Source organism: Entelurus aequoreus, linkage group LG03 (genome assembly GCF_033978785.1).
Source record: "Entelurus aequoreus isolate RoL-2023_Sb linkage group LG03, RoL_Eaeq_v1.1, whole genome shotgun sequence".
NCBI classification, from domain to species: domain Eukaryota; kingdom Metazoa; phylum Chordata; class Actinopteri; order Syngnathiformes; family Syngnathidae; genus Entelurus; species Entelurus aequoreus.
The window spans coordinates 83,048,168-83,068,852 of record NC_084733.1 but is presented as its reverse complement, the minus strand read 5'-3'; the positions used below and the strand labels follow the sequence as shown (position 1 = coordinate 83,068,852).

At 41.9% G+C, this 20,685-nt stretch overlaps 1 protein-coding gene across 3 annotated transcripts; it reads right to left on the bottom strand.

Moving 5' to 3' along the window:
• Positions 1–19,533, bottom strand: asb15a (ankyrin repeat and SOCS box containing 15a). Of its 3 annotated transcripts, XM_062042970.1 has the most exons (10): positions 15,868–15,971; positions 15,758–15,810; positions 15,564–15,695; positions 10,435–10,593; positions 10,114–10,359; positions 9,593–9,764; positions 4,769–5,294; positions 3,122–3,275; positions 2,513–2,679; positions 1–444 (listed from the first exon to the last, which is right to left on the bottom strand). In XM_062042970.1, exons 1-9 carry the CDS (start codon positions 15,969–15,971, stop codon positions 2,516–2,518), a joined length of 1,710 nt encoding a protein of 569 aa, XP_061898954.1. In that variant the 3' UTR covers positions 1–444; positions 2,513–2,515. The 3 variants fall into 3 exon arrangements, 2 of the variants coding, with proteins under 2 accessions (XP_061898954.1, XP_061898956.1); XR_009825398.1 differs by having other exon boundaries at positions 2,513–2,675; positions 10,114–10,593; positions 15,868–15,946; XM_062042972.1 differs by lacking the exons at positions 15,564–15,695; positions 15,758–15,810; positions 15,868–15,971 and adding an exon at positions 19,514–19,533 and having other exon boundaries at positions 10,114–10,593.
• Between the last annotated feature and the right edge of the window lie 1,152 nt (positions 19,534–20,685).

The window sequence follows — 20,685 nt, the reverse complement described above, 5'->3', positions numbered from 1 at the left end:
AACGGTAAGAAAAGTTCATTTTGATACAACAAACAATGGAAATACTTTGCCAAAATGTTGTAATCTGTGAATTCATCTTCATGTCCGCCACCTGAAAGTCATTCAGTCAAGTTCAACGCGAAGAAGGAAAGTGAAGTAGTGACCAGCAGGGGGCAGCAAATGGGCGAACACAACTCCAATTAAACTACTGCTACGCCAGGTGTGTTGGGCTTTTTCTTTGGCTTTTTTATGATGCCGTCACAAGAGGGGGGCGACGAGGGAACGTGTGATGATAACCATAGAACAGGACAGTCTGGCTTGTTCTCTTGGGGCTACTTCCTGCCGTGTGGATAAAAGACCACCAGGGGACAGTATCGCTCTGGAAACCACTTCCTGTTCCATGATCTCCGTCTTCATCAGGTGAGTATTTGTACTTTACCTTAATTGTACACGCTGTCATCAAGTCTGGACCGTGAGCAAAACACATTTATTATATAAAAAAATATATTTAATATACAGTATATATATAATTACACATTTTGGTGTATTATATATGTATAGTAAACTGTGTGTACAACATACAGTATCTGTATATTGCACTGCGTATGTACGACATACAGTATCTGTATATTGCACTGCGTATGTACGACATACAGTATCTGTATATTGCACTGCGTATGTACGACATACAGTATCTGTATATTGCACTGCATGTGTGCAACACCCTATATGCGTATTGCACTGCGTGTGTACGACATACAGTATATGTGTATTGCACTGCGTGTGTACAACATACAGTATCTGTATATTGCACTGCGAGTGTACAACAAAGTATCTGTATATTGCACTGCGTGTGTACAACATACAGTATCTGTATTTTGGACTGCGTGCATACAACATACAGTATTTGTATATTGGACTGCCTGTGTACAACATACAGTATATATATATATTGCACTACATGTGTACAACATACAGTATATGTACATATATTGCACTACATGTGTACAACAAACAGTATATGTATATTGCACTACATGTGTACAACATACAGTATATGTATATTGCACTACATGTGTACAACATACATTATATGTATATTGCACTTCGTGTGTATAACATACAGTATATGTATATTGCACTACATGTGTACAACATACAGTTTATGTATATTGCACTTCGTGTGTATAACGTACAGTATATGTATATTGCCCTACATGTGTACAACATACAGTATACGTATATTGCATTGCGTGTGTACAACATACAGTATATGTATATTGCACTGCGTGTGTACAACATACAGTATATGGATATTACACTACATGTGTACAACATACAGTATATGTATATTGCACTTCGTGTGTATAACATACAGTATATGTATATTGCCCTACATGTGTACAACATACAGTATATATATATTGCATTGCGTGTGCACAACATACAGCATATGTATATTGCACTGCGTGTGTACAACATACAGTATATGTATATTGGCCTGCGTGTGTACAACATACAGTATTGTATATTGGACTGCGTGTGTACAACATACAGTATATGCGTATTGCACTTCGTGTGTACAACATACAGTATATGTATATTGCATTGCGTGTGTACAAAATACAGTATTTGTATATTGGACTGCGTGTGTACAACATACTGTATATGCGTATTGCACTGTGTGTGTACAACATACAGTATATGTATATTGGACTGCGTGTGTGCAACACCCAAAACCACACACGCACGTACACAAACATACATACATGTACACACACATGCACACACTAACCCATACATACATACATGTACACATACACACACACACACACACAGAAACCCATACATTCATACACGCACGCACACGTAAACGCACATACAGTACACACACACAATCCCACACACACCCATACATACATACACTACATACACACACGTACACACACTCACATAAACACACACAAGCACACGCACACAGACACACATACAAACATACGCAAGTACAGACACAGACACACACATACAAACATACGCAAGTACAGACACACACACACACATACAAACATATGCAAGTACACACAGACACACACACACATACAAACATACGCAAGTACACACAGACACACACACATACAAACATACGCAAGTACACACAGACACACACACATACAAACATACGCAAGTACACACAGACACACACACACATACAAACATACGCAAGTACACACAGACACGCACACACAGGTACTATTAGTAGCCCTCACCTGCTGATGATGTCACATTTTCCACAACAAACAATAAAAAGGCTATGAATATTCATGACCTCATTAGCATTCATCACACATTGGGACGATGTTAGCACTTTCACCTTTGACCTCCTTGAGACTTCATCAGGCTTTTTAGGCAAACTTTAAAAAAGTGAGAGACCCTTTTTTTTTTTTACTCGACTATAAGCCCCGCCCCCGCTAACACTTGCACTAACGCCATGGACTAGCATAAATACTTGACATACGTAGAAAAAGATCATAACCATTCAATGTTTGTCCTTGTAGAGGTCAAGGTCGCGGTACAGGATGAAACTTCTTAGGCCGGGAGGGAACAGGTCAGAGTTCATGACCTCTGTGTTGTTGAGCCTCTTGAGGGTCAAACGTCTTCTGATGGACAACCTGCACAGGTGTCCCAGGGAGCGAGGACTGCCTGGAGAGCAAAGTGGACACACGTCAATATATGTTTATTTCTTTGATTTATCATCACATTCCTAATTATTTGTTCAGTACAGTAGCATCGCTAACCCAACAAGGGACTCCTCCCAGTAGCTCCACCCACTCGGCAGATGACTTTATGAATTTCTTTAATAAGAAAATTGAAGTCATTAGAAAGGAGATGAAAGACAACGCTACAACTGGGCTTTATTAAGACAGATACGACTGTATATACCACGGATATTGCCCTCCAATAGTCTCTCTTTTTGATTAAATAACATTAGAGGAACTCCTACGGCGTGTAAATGGGATAAAACAAACATGTTTACTATGACGAGGACTAGGGAGACATGAAGGACTAAAGACACGTGTCAAACATACGAGGGCGTGTCCACCTCACTGCTGCCGAGTCCCACAAGAAAGACCAAGTGACTCACACAGAATGTCCAATATTTGCGTCCACTCAGGTTGTTTCTCCAAGACGTGTCTGAGCTTGGAGCAGATGTGGACCTGGTCCAAGTAGTCCAGCAGAGTCCTGACCACACCTCCAGCCAGGTGGACCAGGCAGCACAAGCTCATGAAGTCACAAAACTGTGGAGGTCAAACATCCTGTCACATGACTGACACATGGCTGATATATTACTGACACATGACTGACACATTACTGATACATGACTGTCACATGGCTGACACATGACTGTCACATGACAGAAACATGACTGATATTTTACTGACAAATGACTGTCACGTGACTGACACATGACTGTCACATAGCTGACACAAGATTGATATTTTACTGTCACATGACTGATACATGACTGACACATGACTGTCACATGACTCACAAGGCTGACACATGACAGAAACATGACTGATATTTTACTGACAAATGACTGTCACATGACTGACACATGACTGTCACATGACTGATACATGATTGACACATGACTCACAAGGCTGACACATGACAGAAACATGACTGATATTTTACTGACAAATGACTGTCACATAACTGACACATGACTGTCACATGGATAACACAAGACTGATATTTTACTGACACGTGACTGTCACGTGACTAACACATGACTGACACATGGCTGACACAAGACTGACATGACTGACACATGGCTGACACATGACTGATGTTTTACTGACACATGACTGTCATATGACTGACACAAGACAGGTATTTTACTGACACATGACTGATATTTTACTGACACATGACTGTTAAATGACTGACAAGACAGATATTTTACTGACATGTGACTGTTACATGACTGTCACATGATTGTCACATGACTCACATGGCTGACACTTGACTGTCACATGACTGACTCATGACTCACAAGGCTGACACATGGCTGACACATGACTGTCACATGACTGACACATGATTGACACATGACTCACATGGCTGACACATGACTGTCACATGACAGAAACATGACTGATATTTTACTGACAAATGACTGTCACATAACTGACACATGACTGTCACATGGCTGACACAAGACTGATATTTAACTGACACGTGACTGACACATGACTGACACAAGACTGATATATTACTGAAACATGGCTGACACATGACTGATATTTTACTGACAAATGACTATCAAATGACTGACACAAGACAGATGTTTTACTGACACATGACTGTCACGTGACTGACATGTGACTGTCACATGACTATCACATGAGTGTCACATGATTGTCACATGGCCGACACGTGACTGTCACATGGCTGACACGTGACTGTCACATGACTGACACATGACTCACAAGGCTGACACATGACTGACACAAGACAGAAACATGACTGATATTTTACTGACAAATGACTGACACGTGACTGTCACATGACTGACACTTGGCTGACACATATTTTACTGACACTTGACTGACACATGGCTGATATTTTACTGACACATGACTGTCACATGACTGATACTTTGCTGATACATGACTGACACGTGACTGACACATGACTGACACTTGGCTGACACATGACTGCCACCGTGTGCATGCGTGTGATTGGCCGTCACAGTCCTCCTGTTACAACAATAAAAGCCACTCACAGGAATTTTGTCCTCCGCCTCCTCCGTTCCCTGGCAGGCGTTGTCATGGTGACAGCGGAAGCATCTCTCCGCCTGGTAGCCGTGGTTGAGGAGCATCCTCATCATCACCTGGTCCTTCAGGCAGTACTGCAGCGCGGTGGGGAAGGAAGTGTCGCTCACCGCGCCAAAGTGACAGTTGACGTCGGCGTTGGCGTCCAGCAGCAGCCTCACCATGTCGTAGCGTCCCGAGCGCACGGCCACCAGGAGGCAGCAGAGAGGGTCCAGGTCGGTCCTGGCCCCCGCCGCCAGCAGGACTCTGGCGCACTCGGCGTCTCCGTTGGAAACGGCAAAGTACAAAGCGCTCCTCCTCATGTCGCGGTAGTTCTCTGACTTCCTGCTGCTCAAGCGGAAGTTGACGTCGAAGCCTCGCGACAACAAAAGCTGCAAACATCCACTCTGGCCGCCCTCTGACGCCGTGTGGAGAGGACTTAGCCCCGCCTCCTTGATGGCCGCCTTGCTGGTCAGCGGGATGAGCAGCTTCAACGCTCTGAGGAACCAACACCATTTCATTTAGGAGGGCTTAAACCTACAATAGCCTTCCATCCATCATCCATCCAACCAGATGTATTTGCCAATATGTCCATCCAACCATCCGTCATCCATCCAGCGCTGTTTTGGCATTACATCCATCCAACCACCCATCATCAATCCAGCTGTATTCGCAATGCGTCCATCCATCCAACCAACCATCCATCCATCCAGCTGTATTCCCCAATACGTCCATCCCTTCATTCATTCATCCACCCACCCAACTATTCATCCGTCATCCATCCAGCGCTGTTTTGGCAATACGTCCATCCAATTAACCATCCATGCAACCACCCATCATCCATCCAGCTGTATTCGCAATGCGTCCATCCATCCAACCAACCATCCATCCATCCAGCTGTATTCACCAATACGTCCATCCCTTCATTCATCCGTCCACCCACCCAACTATTCATCCATCATCCATCCAGCTGTATTCGCCAATACGTCCTTCCATCCATGCGTCCATCCAGCCACCTGTATTTGCCAATACATCCATCGTTCATCTATCCATTCATCCATCGACCCATCCATCCATCCATCCATTCATGTATCCATTCATCCATCCATCCCTTCATCCATCCACCCACCTAACATCCATCCATCTATCCATCCACCCACCCAACCATATATCCATTCATCCATCCATCCGTCATTAATTTATCCATTCATCCATCCACCCGCCCACCCAACTATCCATCCCTTCATCCATCCACCCACCCACCTAACATCCATCCATCCATCTATCCATCCACCCACCCACCCAACCATTCATCCCAGCTGTATTTGCCAATGTACCCAACCAACCATCATCCATCCATCATCCATCCTGTTGTATACATCCACCCATCCCTTCATCAATCATCCATCTACCTGTATTCGCCAATACATTCATCCATCCATCCATCCATTCATCTGTATTTGCCAATACATCCATCCATCCATTCAGCTATCCTGCTATATTTGCCATATGTCCATACATCCATTCGTCCATCCATCCATCCATTCATCCATCTAGCTGTATTTGCCAATACATCCATCCATCCATTCAGCTATCCTGCTATATTTGCCATATGTCCATACATCCATTCGTCCATACATCCATACATCCATCCATCCATTCATCCATCTAGCTGTATTCGCCAATGCGGCCATCCTTGCATCCATCAATCCCTTTATACACCTGTATAAAGGGATTATGTCCATTCTTCCATTCATCCATCCATCAGTCCCTTCATCCATCCATTAATCCAGTTGTATTCTCCAATGCATCCATCCTTCCATCCATCAGTCCCTTCATCCAGCTGTATTCGCCAATACGTCCATTCATCCATCCATCCATCTATCATCCATCCAGCTGTATTTGCCAACAAGTCCATTCTTCCATCCATCAATCAGTCCCTTCATCCATCCATCCATCTAGCTGTATTCGCCAATGCGTCCATCATTCCATCCATCAGTCCCTTCATCCAGCTATATTCGCCAATACGTCCATTCATCCATCCATCCAGCAGTCCCTTATCCATCCATCTATCATCCATCCAGCTGTATTTGCCAACAAGTCCATCCATCTAGCTGTATTCGCCAATGCGTCCATCCTTTCATCCATCAGTCCCTTCATCCAGCTGTATTCGCCAATACGTCCATTTTTCCATTCATCCATCCATCAGTCCCTTATCCATCCATTAATCCAGCTGTATTCGCCAATGCATCCATCCTTCCATCCATCAGTCCCTTCATCCAGCTGTATTCGCCATTACGTCCATTCTTCCATTCATCCATCCATCAGTCCCTTCATCCATCCATCTATCATCCATCCAGCTGTATTCGCCAATGCATCATCCTTCCATCCATCAGTCCCTTCATCCAGCTGTATTCGCCATTACGTCCATTCTTCCATTCATCCATCCATCAGTCCCTTCATCCATCCATCTATCATCCATCCAGCTGTATTTGCCAACAAGTCCATTCTTCCATCCATCCATCCATCAGTCCCTTCATCCATCCATCCATCCAGCTGTATTCGCCAATGCGTCCATTCTTCCATCCATCAGTCCCTTCATCCATCCATTAATCCAGCTGTATTCGCCAATGCATCCATCCTTCCATCCATCAGTCCCTTCATCCAGCTGTATTCGCCAATATGTTCATTCTTCCATTCATCCATCCATCAGTCCCTTCATCCATCCATCTATCATCCATCCAGCTGTATTTGCCAACAAGTCAATTTTTCCATCCATCCATCCATCAGTCCCTTCATCCATCCATTAATCCAGCTGTATTCGCCAATGCATCCATCCTTCCATCCATCAGTCCCTTCATCCAGCTGTATTCGCCAATATGTTCATTCTTCCATTCATCCATCCATCAGTCCCTTCATCCATCCATCTATCATCCATCCAGCTGTATTTGCCAACAAGTCAATTTTTCCATCCATCCATCCATCAGTCCCTTCATCCATCCATTAATCCACCTGTATTCGCCAATGCATCCATCCTTCCATCCATCAGTCCCTTCATCCAGCTGTATTCGCCAATACGTCCATTCATCCATCCATCCAGCAGTCCCTTATCCATCCATCTATCATCCATCCAGTTGTATTTGCCAACAAGTCCATCCATCTAGCTGTATTCACCAATGCGTCCATCCTTCCATCCATCAGTCCCTTCATCCAGCTGTATTCGCCAATATGTCCATTCATCCATCCATCAGTCCCTTCATCCATCCATCTATCATCCATCCAGCTGTATTTGCCAACAAGTCCATTTTTACATCCATCCATCCATCAGTCCCTTCATCCAATCATTAATCCAGCTGTATTCGCCAATGCGTCCATTCTTCCATCCATCAGCCCCTTCATCCAGCTGTATTCGCCAATGCGTCCATTCATCCATCCATCAGTCCCTTCATCCAGCTGTATTCGCCAATATGTTCATTCTTCCATTCATCCATCCATCAGTCCCTTCATCCATCCATCTATCATCCATCCAGCTGTATTTGCCAACAAGTCCATTCTTCCATCCATCCATCCATCAGTCCCTTCATCCATCCATCCATCCAGCTGTATTCGCCAATGCGTCCATTCTTCCATTCATCCATCCACCAGTCCCTTCATCCATCCATTAATCCTGCTGTATTCGCCAATGCATCCATCCATCCATCCATCTATCATCCATCCAGCTGTATTTTGTCAACAAGTCCATCCATCTAGCTGTATTCGCCAATGCGTCCATCCTTCCATCCATCAGTCCCTTCATCCAGCTGTATTCGCCATTTCTTCCATTCATCCATCCATCAGTTCCTTCATACATCCATCTGTCATCCATCCAGCTGTATTTGCCAACAAGTCCATTCTTCCATCCATCCATCCATCCATCAGTCCCTTCATCCATCCATCCATCCAGCTGTATTCGCCAATGTGTCCATTCTTCCATTTATCCATCCATCAGTCCCTTCATCCATCCATTAATCCAGCTGTATTCGCCAATGCATCCATCAGTCCCTTCATCCAGCTGTATTCGCCAATACGTCCATTCATCCATCCAGCAGTCCCTTATCCATCCATCTATCATCCATCCAGCTGTATTTGCCAACAAGTCCATCCATCTAGCTGTATTCGCCAATGCGTCCATCCTTCCATCCATCAGTCCCTTCATCCAGCTGTATTCGCTAATATGTCCATTCATCCATCCATCAGTCCCTTCATCCATCCATCTATCATCCATCCAGCTGTATTTGCCAACAAGTCCATTTTTCCATCCATCCATCAGTCCCTTCATCCAACCATTAATCCAGCTGTATTCGCCAATGCATCCATTCTTCCATCCATCAGTCCCTTCATCCAGCTGTATTCGCCAATACGTCCATTCTTCCATCCATCCATCCATCAGTCCCTTCATCCATCCATCCATCCAGCTGTATTCGCCAATGCGTCCATTCTTCCATTCATCCATCCATCAGTCCCTTCATCCATCCATTAATCCAGCTGTATTCGCCAATGCATCCATCCTTCCATCCATCAGTCCCTTCATCCAGCTGTATTCGCCAATACGTCCATTCTTCCATTCATTCATCCATCCAGCAGTTACTTATCCATCCATCAATCATCCATCCAGCTGTATTTGCCAACAAGTCAATTCTTCCATCCATCCATCCACTAGTCCCTTCATCCACCCATCCATCCAGCTGTATTCGCCAATGCGTCCACCCTTCCATCCATCCAAGCACACATCCAACATGCAAAGGCCTGAGTCTCACTCGTAGTGTCCGGCGTAGGCGGCCTTGTGGAGGGGCAGGTGTCCGTGGGCGCTGGCCAGGTTGGGGTCGGCTCCGTTGTCCAGCAGCAGTTGGATGCAGGAAGTGTTTCCTGTGCCGGCGGCATCCAGCAGGACACTCTCGCCGTTGCAAGCCTGAGCGTTGACTCTGCTGCCTGAACACCACAGAAGAAGAATCAACTTGCAGTTCCTCCCCGGTCCTGCGGGTGGCGCCGTTTCTGCCATCTTGAACGCAGCTGGAATGTTGTAGAAAACGTTATCGCTCTGCTCCAAATGTGGACCATGACCGAGGGCAACGGCTGTTTATGACCCCCTTCCTTTAGAAACACCATGTAGCGTGGTGAGACAGTACAAAGAGGACAGCCCCGACGTTTCTCCTCAATGAGCTAAATTGAATTCTGTCTCTGTTTAATTCCTTGCTTCTTGTCTTGTTTAATAGATGTCATCAGTGTTTGAACCTGACACACATGACCACCGTCTCGGCGGAAACGCCTCCAAACTCACCACAGTTGAGCAGAATTTCCGTGACGGCGAAGTGTCCGTGCTCGGCGGCCACGGCCAGCGGCGTCACCCCGGCGACGTCCTTCTGGTTGACGCGTCCGCCGTTCCTCAGCAGGAGCATCAGGACGTCCACGTGACCCGCCTTGGCCGCCTCGTGCACGGTGCTCCAATTCTTCCGGCACACCTGCTCCACCCAGGCGCCGTGCGACACCAGCGCCGACGCCATCGCGTACGACCCCGCCCTCACCGCTGACCTCGTGGAAGAGACACGCTGACTTGTGCTCGCGGTTTGGTTAGCGACAGGGGGCGGAGCGAGTTGGTTACCTAGCAACAGGGGAGACTCGTTCGTGGCGTTGGCGGTGTTCGGCGACGCCCCGCCCACCAGCAGGGCGCTCACGTTGCTCGCCAGGCCGCCTTTGACCGCCAAGGTGAGCGCCGTCTCTCCGCCCACCCCCGTCCTCTCCTCCAGGTTCAGCCCCCCGCCTGACACACACATAGAGGGTCAAAGGTGAGGTGTGTGTGTGTGTGTGTGTGTGTGTGTGTGTGTGTGTGTGTGTGTGTGTGTGTGTGTGTGTGTGTGTGTGTGTGTGTGTGTGTGTGTGTGTGTGTGTGTTGTTAGATATGAATCATGAGTTATTTTTGCTGAGTCAGCTGTCCTGCAGGAACAAAAAGATGCACGTGTGGAATCCCGCAGGGAATATTTAGCGTGTTACACGCATGACTCATAACGTCATGGACAGATGCTGCGTTCAAGGGAGCTGGGAATGTGCAGTGCGAACACGGCCGACGCATCAAGACTTTTTCTCTCGCACAATCTCAGCAAGTTTATCAGAACTAAAAAAAATTAAAATGTAACAAGTAAAAAAAAAACATTTGTCAGATTTTAATCTGACATTTTAAATGTTTTTACATCAAATTATGCAAATTAAATAACGTGCTATTGTTGTTTTTACAGTCCAATTCATGCAGTATTCATTCATTTTTTCATGCAGTAATGCACTCATCCGGCCATCCATCCTTCCAGACTTATAGTCATGCATCCATCCATTCATCCAATCTACCTTCCATCCATACTTGCAATATTTATCCATGCATGCACTAATGCATCCAACTTGTCATCCACCCACCCATCCATCATCCATTCATCTTCCAATATCCTTTCACACTTACAATGATCTATCCATTGACACACACATAAATGCATCCAACCAGTCATACATCCATTCATTCATCCATCCATTCATCATCTATTCATCCATCCAACCATTCATCCATCTGTCAAACCATTATCCATTCACACTTACACAAGTAATTTTCCATCAATACACACTTAAATGCATCCGACCAGTCATCCAACCATTATCATTTCACACTTACAAATATATTGCCATTAATGCACACATAAATGCATCCAACCAGCCATCCATTCATCATTTATCCATCTATTCATCCATCCATTTGTTCATCAAACCATTATCCATTCACACTTACATTTATCTATCCATTAATGCACACATAAATACATCCAACCAACCAGCCATCCATCCATCATTCATCCATCCATCCAACATTATCCTTTCACACTTACAATTAGCTATCCATTAATGCACACATACATGCATCCAACCAGCCATCCATCCATTCATCACACATCCATTCATCCATCCATCCATCCATCATCTATTCATCCATCCATTATCATTTCACACTTACAATTATCTATGCATTAATGCACACATGAATGCATCCAACCAGCCATCAATCCATCCATCCAATCCATCATCCACCCAACCAGTCATCCATCCATCATTCATCCATCCATCTGTTCATCCATCCAAATGATCCTTTCACACTTACAATTAGCTATCCATTAATGCACACATAAATGCATCCAACCATCCATTCATCCATCCATCCATCCATCATCTATTCATCCATCCATTATCATTTCACACTTACAATTATCTATGCATTAATGCACACATGAATGCATCCAACCAGCCATCAATTCATCCATCCAATCCATCATCCACCCAAACAGTCATCCATCTACCAATCCATTATCATTTCACACTTACAATTATCTATCCATTAATGCACATATAAATGCATCCAACCATCCATCCATCCATTCATCACACATCCATCCATCCATCATCTATTCATCCATCCATCAAACCATTATCATTTCACACTTATAAATATCTATCCATCAATGCACACATGAATGCATAACCATCCATCCATCATCCACCAAACCAGTCATCCATCCACCAATCTATTATCCTTTCACACTTACAATTATTCATCCATGAATACACACATAAATGTATCCATCCATTCATTCATCCATCCATCATCCATCAATCATTATCATTTCGCACTTACAATCATTCATCCATTAATGCACACATAAATGCATCCAACCAGCCATCCATCCATTCATCACACATCCAACCACCCATCCACCCGTTCGTCCATCTAGCATCCATTCATCTGTCCAACCAGTCATCCATGTATCCAACCAGTCATCCATCCATCCATTCATCATCATCCTTTGACACTTACATTTATTTATGATTAATGCTTACATAAATGCATCCAACCAGTCATCGTCCATCCATTCATCATCCATCCATCATCATCCTTTCACACTTACAATTATTTAGATTAATGCACACATAAATGCATCCGTCCATCCATCCATCATCATCCTTTCACACTTACAATTATTCATCCATGAATACACACATAAATGTATCCAACCATTCATCCATCCATTAATTCATCCATCATCCATCCATCCATCAATCATTATCATTTTGCACTTACAATTATTCATCCATTAATGCACACATAAATGCATCCAACCAGCCATCCATCCATGCATCACACATCCAACCACACATCCGTCCATCTAGCATCCATTCATCTGTCCAACCAGTCATCCATGTATCCAACCAGTCATCCATCCATCCATTCATCATCATCCATCAATCATCATCCTTTGACACTTACAATTATTTATGATTATTGCTTACATAAATGCATCCAACCAGTCATCATCCATCCATCATCACCCTTTCACACTTACAATTATTTAGATTAATGCACACATAAATGCATCTGTCATCCATCCATCCATCCATCCATCATCATCCTTTCACACTTACAATTATTTAGATTAATGCACACATAAATGCATCTGTCATCCATCCATCCATCCATCCATCATCATCCTTTCACACTTACAATTATTTAGATTAATGCACACATAAATGCATCTGTCCATCCATCCATCCATCCTTTCATCCATTCATCCATCATCCATCAATCATTATCATTTCGCACTTACAATTATTCATCCATTAATGCACACATAAATGTATCCAACCATTCATCCATCCATTCATCCATCCATCAATCATTATCATTTCGCACTTACAATTATTCATCCATTAATGCACACATAAATGCATCCAACCAGCCATCCATCCATTCATCACACATCCAACCACCCATCCATCCATCTAGCATCCATTCATCTGTCCAACCAGTCATCCATGTATCCAACCAGTCATCCGTCCATCCATTCATCATCATCCATCAATCATCATCCTTTGACACTTACAATTATTTATGATTATTGCTTACATAAATGCATCCAACCAGTCATCATCCATCCATCATCACCCTTTCACACTTACAATTATTTAGATTAATGCACACATAAATGCATCTGTCATCCATCCATCCATCCATCCATCATCATCCTTTCACACGTACAATTATTTAGATTAATGCACACATAAATGCATCTGTCCATCCATCCATCCATCATCCATCAATCATTATCATTTCGCACTTACAATTATTCATCCATTAATGCACACATAAATGTATCCAACCATTCATCCATCCATCATCCATCAATCATTATCATTTCGCACTTACAATTATTCATCCATTAATGCACACATAAATGCATCCAACCAGCCATCCATCCATTCATCACACATCCAACCACCCATCCGTCCATCTAGCATCCATTCATCTGTCCAACCAGTCATCCATGTATCCAATCAGTCATCCGTCCATCCATTCATCATCATCCATCAATCATCATCCTTTGACACTTACAATTATTTATGTTTATTGCTTACATAAATGCATCCAACCAGTCATCATCCATCCATCATCACCCTTTCACACTTACAATTATTTAGATTAATGCACACATAAATGCATCTGTCCATCCATCCATCATCATCCTTTCACACGTACAATTATTTAGATTAATGCACACATAAATGCATCTGTCCATCCAGCCATCCATCCATCCATCATCATCCTTTCACACGTACAATTATTTAGATTAATGCACACATAAATGCATCTGTCCATCCATCCATCCATCCATCCATCATCATCCTTTCACACGTACAATTATTTAGATTAATGCACACATAAATGCATCTGTCCATCCATCCATCCACCCATCCATCATCATCCTTTCACACTTACAATTATTTATATTAATGCACACATAAATGCATCTGTCCATCCATCCATCCATCCATCCATCCATCATCATCCTTTCACACTTACAATTATTTATGATTATTGCTTACATAAATGCATCCAACCAGTCATCATCCATCCATCATCACCCTTTCACACGTACAATTATTTAGATTAATGCACACATAAATGCATCTGTCCATCCATCCATCCATCCATCCATCATCATCCTTTCACACTTACAATTATTTAGATTAATGCACACATAAATGCATCTGTCATACATCCATCCATCCATCCATCCATCCATCATCATCCTTTCACACTTACAATTATTTAGATTAATGCACACATAATTGCATCTGTCCATCCATCCATCCATCCATCCATCATCATCCTTTCACACTTACAATTATTTAGATTAATGCACACATAAATGCATCTGTCCATCCATCCATCCATCCATCCATCCATCCATCCATCATCATCCTTTCACACTTACAATTATTTATGATTAATGCATACATGAATGCATCCAACCAGTCATCCATCCATTAATTCATCACACATCCAACCAGTCATCCATCCGGTCAAAGCTGGTCATTAAAAGTCATTCCCATGTCAAATACATCAAACAATTTTTCAGCAGCGTAGGAAAACAAATCTGTAGATTTTACTGCAAAAAAAGGCAGAATTTAACCTTAAATTCCAGGTGTTTTTTTCACGGAATGATGCAATTATAAAAACGTTTTTTTACACTCAAATTCAGGCAACTGAGCTGTCAGTTTGTTTACTGTAAAATCTTTTTTTTCCCCCACCATGAATGTTGTGGAATGCCACAGGAAGTTGGATTGAGACCTTTCCAAGATGGCCGCCATGTCAAAAGCTACAGTAGCCAATTAGAAATTTGAACGTGAGTTTGATTGACGCACGTGTCAAGACGGCCTCCAGGACGTCCAGATTGGGCTGGGAAGCGGCTCGATGGAGGGGCAGCCAGCCGCGACTGTCCGCCTCCGCCAAGGCGTGCGCGTGTCTCAGCATGTCCCTCAGCGCGGACGCCTCGCCTGGTCGCCATGGGAACAGGCAGCATGAGGTAAACAACGCTCGGGGAGCGGCCGTCTCCTACCTTGCTCGATGGCCGCCAGCACTCTCAGGTTCTCAGCGGTGGGCGGGGCCAAGCTGCCGGTGGAAGAGGAGCGGTCAGGTGTGGCACAAGGTGGCTACATGGCGGCGTACCTGGCAGGTGATTTGAGGAAGGCTTCCTTGCAGGCCTCGTGGATGCTGCGCTGGATGACGTAATCCTCCGTCTCATCCTCTCCGTCGTCCTCGTGAGAGTTCATGTCTGCGCGCAGGAGGAACATGGCGTTACGCAAACATTAGTCGCCGCCGGATGCTTGGGTTTGGAACGGATGCACGTTTCCACACGGTCCATTAAAGGTGGGGGACAGGAAGTGTCTACAATTAGTGCTCCCCCGGGGGTGAGGACTGCGGAGAGTCTCTGGGCTCCTCCTGTTTTCTTCTCATGTGGGGTGTGGTCTCTCACTGGCTCGGGGGCTGGTTGTCTCCTGCTACTCCCGTGCCTTGTCCTGTGCTGGACGCATCTGTATACAGCCTGCCGCTGGCCCCGCTTCTGGGAACCCTGTCACCTGTCAGGTTGCCTGCGTGGTGTCAATGGTCCCGTGTTCCCTCGGTACCACACCTTTTGTTTTGGGTTGGGCTTTCTGAGCTTTCTACTTTGGCTCCCGCACATACTGGGAGACAAATATATTGCACATACGTATATAGGTTCGTCCGTTTGTTCGTACGAACATACATACATACATAGGTACATTTATTCATACATACATTTATAAATACATACATACATACATACATTCATAAATATATACATGTATACATTCATACATACATACCTAAATACATACATATGTTCATTCATTCATAAATACATACATACAAATATACACACATACATTAATTCATACATACATACATGCATACATACAGTATATACACATGCATACATACATTAATATATTCATACATACATACAAATATATACACATGCATTCATACATACGTACATGCATACATATACATATATACACACATTCATTCATACATACGTACATATATACACACATATATTCATTCATACATACAGACATGCGTACGTACATGCATACATACGCACATTCATTCATACATACGTACATATATACACACATACATTCATACATACATACATACAGTATATACACACACATTCATACATACATACGTACAGTACATACATACAGTATATACACATGCATACATACATTAATATATTCATACATACATACAAATATACACACATACATTAATTCATACATACATACATGCATACATACATACATACAGTATATACACATGCATACATACATTGATATATTCATACATACATACAAATATATACACATGCATTCATACATACGTACATGCATACATATACATACATACACACATTCATTCATACATACGTACATATATACACACATATTCATTCATACATACAGACATGCGTACGTACATGCATACATACGCACATTCATTCATACATACGTACATAAATACACACATACATTCATTCATACATTCATACACACTTACATTCATTTATACAAACAGTCATACGTACGTACATTCATTCATACATACGTACATATATACACACATATATTCATTCATACATACAGACATGCGTACGTACATGCATACATACCCACATTCATTCATACATACGTACATATATACACACATGCATTCATTCATACATACATACCTACAGTACATACATACAGTATATACACACATACATTCATTCATACATACATACATATGTACACACATACATTCATTCATTCATACATACATACGTACATTCATTCATACATAAGTACATACATACATACGTACATTCATTCATACATAAGTACATACATACGTACATACGTACATTCATTCATACATAAGTACATACATACATACATACGTGCATTCATTCATACATAAGTACATACATACATACATTCATTCATACATAAGTACATACATACATACATACATACATACGTACATTCATTCATACATAAGTACATACATACATACATACATAAATTCATACATAAGTACATACATACATACATACGTACATTCACTCATACATAAGTGCATCCATACATACGTACATTCATTCATACATAAGTACATACATCCATACATACGTACATTCATTCATACATAAGTACATACATACATACATACGTACATTAATTCATACATAAGTACATACATACATACGTACATTCATTCATACATAAGTACATACATCCATACATACGTACATTCATTCATACATATGTATATACAAACATACATACGTACATTCATTCATACATACATACATACGTACATTCATTCATACATAAGTACATACATCCATACATACGTACATTCATTCATACATAAGTATATACATACATACATACGTACATTCATTCATACATAAGTACATACATCCATACATACGTACATTCATTCATACATAAGTACATACATACATACATACGTACATTAATTCATACATAAGTACATACATACATACGTACATTCAATCATACATAAGTACATACATCCATACATACGTACATTCATTCATACATAAGTACATACATACGTACATTCATTCATACATAAGTACATACATACGTACATACGTACATTCATTCATACATAAGTACATACATCCATACATACGTACATTCATTCATACATAAGTACATACATACATACATTCATTCATACATAAGTACATACATACATACGTACATTCATTCATACATAAGTACATACATACATACATTCATACACAAGTACATACATACATACATACGTACATTCACTCATACATAAGTGCATCCATACATACGTACATTCATTCATACATAAGTACATACATCCATACATACGTACATTCATTCATACATAAGTACATACATACATACATACGTACATTAATTCATACATAAGTACATACATACATACATACGTACATTCATTCATACATAAGTACATACATCCATACATACGTACATTCATTCATACATAAGTATATACATACATACATACGTACATTCATTCATACATAAGTACATACATACATACATACGTACATTCATTCATACATAAGTACATACATCCATACATACGTACATTCATTCATACATAAGTATATACATACATACATATGTACATTCATTCATACATAAGTACATACATACATACAGACCTTTTCCACACCAACAAAGCAAGTCATCTTGGTAGAAAACGCTCCAACGTCAAGTAGGGCTCCACTCTTCCAAAATGTGGCTAGCTTGATGCTAATTTTGCTAATTATGGATTTCCCCCAAAAAAGGACAAGCGGTAGAAAATGGATGGATGGATTTGCCATTAGCGATTTTACATGGCGATTTCAACACTTCCAAATTTGGTAATGCAAACCACAACCAAGATGCACGTTACAACCACACATCTGGTGTGTAATACGTGCAACGACTTTGTGGGGCGCAACAGAACACATTCAGCGTCCTGGAAAAAGCTACTTTTGAGTTAGCACTTTGTCATCTATAATGTCTTGGAAGTGCCAACGAGAGCTCAAATGTAAAAAGAGTCAGTCATACGATCACAAACGACGCGGCAGAAAAGTCGAGGAGCAGAAAAGCCAACGGTGAAGAATGTCAAACATCCCGCACGACGCCATGACGACCACCACCCCGGTTGCCGCGGCGACAGCAGCTGTGTTTTCCTCCGCGGAACTCAAATGAAAAGTCGAGTTTCTCACCTGAGAGCATCGGCGGCAGCTCACGCTCGACGACACGCTCGCCAGAGTCCACACCACTGTTTTATATTTCGGCCTGGGGGAGAGTGGGGGTGGGGGGGCTGTTGTTGCCGCCAACCGCCATGTGAAATATGGCCGCGTTGCATACGTGCTATTGTGCGAGATAAGCCCGGTCTTTGGCGGGGTCGCGCCACAATCCCACCTCAAAGACCCCCCCCGGCTTTTGTTTCAGCCTCGCCAAAACCGCTCCCGTCTATTTTTGACGCCGGCAGTTATGATGGACGCCTTGTAAATTGTTGCTGACATGACGGAAAGTTGCTCTTCGCTGGTTTCTCCTCTCACACGTTGACTTCTGCTGCTGTCCTTTCTTTCACCAGAAAAATATAAGATTTTATGGTAAAAAAATAAATAAATAAATGTAACTGAGAGAGCAGAATTTTGCTGTAAAAATAAAAGTGGTACCATTTTTTTTTATTTTACAGTAATACACTGTACAAATTACAACTGTAGTCATTACGGTAAGAAAAACTGCCAGCTCAGTCGCCGGATTTTGACCATAAAAATAACAGTTACCATTTTTCAATTTACAGTAATGCACTGTGAAAATAAGTTGGAAAAAATGCTGATTCTCATCGCAAAATCAACAGTTATTTTCACAGCAAAAAATAAAAGTGGTACTTTTTTTTTACCATTTACAGTAATATAGTATTTTTAAAAATGGCAGCAGATTTTACAGTAAAAAAAACAACCCAAAACGTGCCAGTTTAGTCGCCAGATTTTGACCATAAAAATAACAGTGTTACCATTTTTTAATTTACAGTAATGCACTGTAAAAATGATTTCAAAAAGAAAACAAACAAAAAAAACTGGTACCTCAGAATTTTACAGTAAAATGTTAAAGTATATTTTCACACCGAAAAAATAAAAGTGGTACCGTTTTTCCATTTACAGTAATACACTGTAAAAAAAATGGAAACACATTTTACGGTAAGAAAAAAAAGTGCCAATCCAATCGCCAGATTTTGACCATTAAAAAAACATGTTTTAATTTACAGTAATGCACTGTAAAAATAATTTAAAAATCAAAACAAAAAAACTGGTACTTCAGAATTTGACGGTAAGATTTTACCGTCAAATTCTGGAGATTTTTCTCACCGCAAAATCAACGGTTGTTT